The sequence below is a fragment of the Sinocyclocheilus anshuiensis genome, unplaced genomic scaffold (genome assembly GCF_001515605.1).
Source record: "Sinocyclocheilus anshuiensis isolate Anshui unplaced genomic scaffold, SAMN03320099.WGS_v1.1 scaffold48, whole genome shotgun sequence".
NCBI lineage: Eukaryota > Metazoa > Chordata > Actinopteri > Cypriniformes > Cyprinidae > Sinocyclocheilus > Sinocyclocheilus anshuiensis.
The window spans coordinates 1,008,152-1,009,879 of record NW_015554124.1 but is presented as its reverse complement, the minus strand read 5'-3'; the positions used below and the strand labels follow the sequence as shown (position 1 = coordinate 1,009,879).

At 37.3% G+C, this 1,728-nt stretch overlaps 1 protein-coding gene across 1 annotated transcript; it reads left to right on the top strand.

The window, feature by feature from the left end:
• Nucleotides 1-178: 178 nt before the first annotated feature.
• On the top strand, nt 179-1,728 carry LOC107670067 (gastrula zinc finger protein XlCGF7.1-like). Its single transcript, XM_016462545.1, has 3 exons — nt 179-183; nt 421-1,343; nt 1,705-1,728. Exons 2-3 carry the CDS (start codon nt 426-428, stop codon nt 1,726-1,728), a joined length of 942 nt encoding a protein of 313 aa, XP_016318031.1. The 5' UTR covers nt 179-183; nt 421-425.

The window sequence follows — 1,728 nt, the reverse complement described above, 5'->3', positions numbered from 1 at the left end:
ATTCTAAATTGTTTATTTTAGACTGGATGGAGATGAAAGAGCAAAGACAAGAACTGAATGAAGAACAAAGAACAAAAGCCAAAAAGCTGCACACCTGCTCTCAGTGTGGAAAGAGTTTCTCACACAAAGGAATCCTTAAAAGACACATGAGAATCCACACTGGAGATACTGAGGAACAAACAGGTTGGTTCTTGGTTCTTAATTACTGACTGTTTTTGTTAGTTGTGAAATTATGATCAGTATATGGATGATAAATGATACAGAAATGCATTTAAATTATCCTAACACTGTTGTCATCCACAAGATAATGATCTAATCTTTTGCACATCAGAAATCCGATACTTTTTACAATTATCTGATCTCTGTTTTTTCTGCTGTTAAATCAGGGTTCACAAACTGATTTTTACTTGTTTATTTTAGACCAGATGAAAGAGCAAAAACTAGAACCGAATGAAGAGGAGGAGAAACACTGTGACTTCAAAACTCAAAGAATAAAAGCCAAAAAGCTGCACAACTGCTCACAGTGCGAAAAGAGTTTCTCACACAAAAGAAACCTTAAAAGACACATGAGAATCCACACTGGAGAGAAACCATACACATGCCCTCAGTGTGGAAAGAGTTTTTCACAACTGGACACTTATAAACAGCATCAGAAAACACATGATGAAGTGAGAGATCACATGTGTTTGGATTGTGGGAAGAGCTTTACTAAAGTTACCAGTTTGAAACTGCACAAAAGGATTCATACTGGAGAAAAACCTCACAAGTGCTCATATTGTGACAAGAGTTTCACTCAGGCAGGAACCATGAAAATACATGAGCGAGTTCACACTGGAGAGAAGCCATATCACTGTACTCAGTGTGGAAAGAGTTTCAGATATAGAAGTGATCTCAATTTTCATCTGCTCATTCACTCTGGAGAAAGACCATTTACCTGTGATCAGTGTGGTACAGATTTTAAATTAGCAATACATCTAAAAAACCACACGAAAATTCACACAAATGCGAGGCCATATGCATGTTCATTTTGTGGAAAGTGTTTTGCTCGGCTGGATCATTGTAAACGGCACCAGAAAAAACACACCGGTGAGAAAGATCATGTGTGTCGTGAGTGTGGGAAGAGATTTACTAGAGCTGATAATCTGCAACAGCACCAAAGAATCCATACTGGAGAGAAACCTTACAAGTGCTCATATTGTGACAAGAGTTTCACTCAGTCTGGAGACCTGAAATTTCATGAGCAAGTTCACACTGGAGAGAAGCCGTACTACTGCCCTCCCTGTGAGAAGAGCTTTAGACAGTTAAAAAGCCTTAAAAAGCACATGAAAAAATGTGTCATCACAGTGAGCAACATTTTCATGATAAAACAGTCAAGAGTAAACTCTGTGACATAAACAAAATATGGTGCTACACCCAAAAACTCAACACCATATAGTTTCATTTTGTGACTTTGATTTCACAGACTGATTAAGGAACTATTGAATGATGCTTAAAGCTTCACAGAAAATAATTCTTGACTTAAGAGTGTAAATAATTTGTATCTTTCCTCCTATTAGTTTGCTAAATGTGTCAGGCTGGACTAAGCAGGTTTTTCTTTAATAAGACAATGTTCCTGTCATTCACTTGTTTTGCATTCACATATGCCTTGAAGATATTCAATACATTCCATACACGTACCACTCCTCTGCTTCTGTATTTTTACAGGGTCTTTACCAGATGAGCACCTAA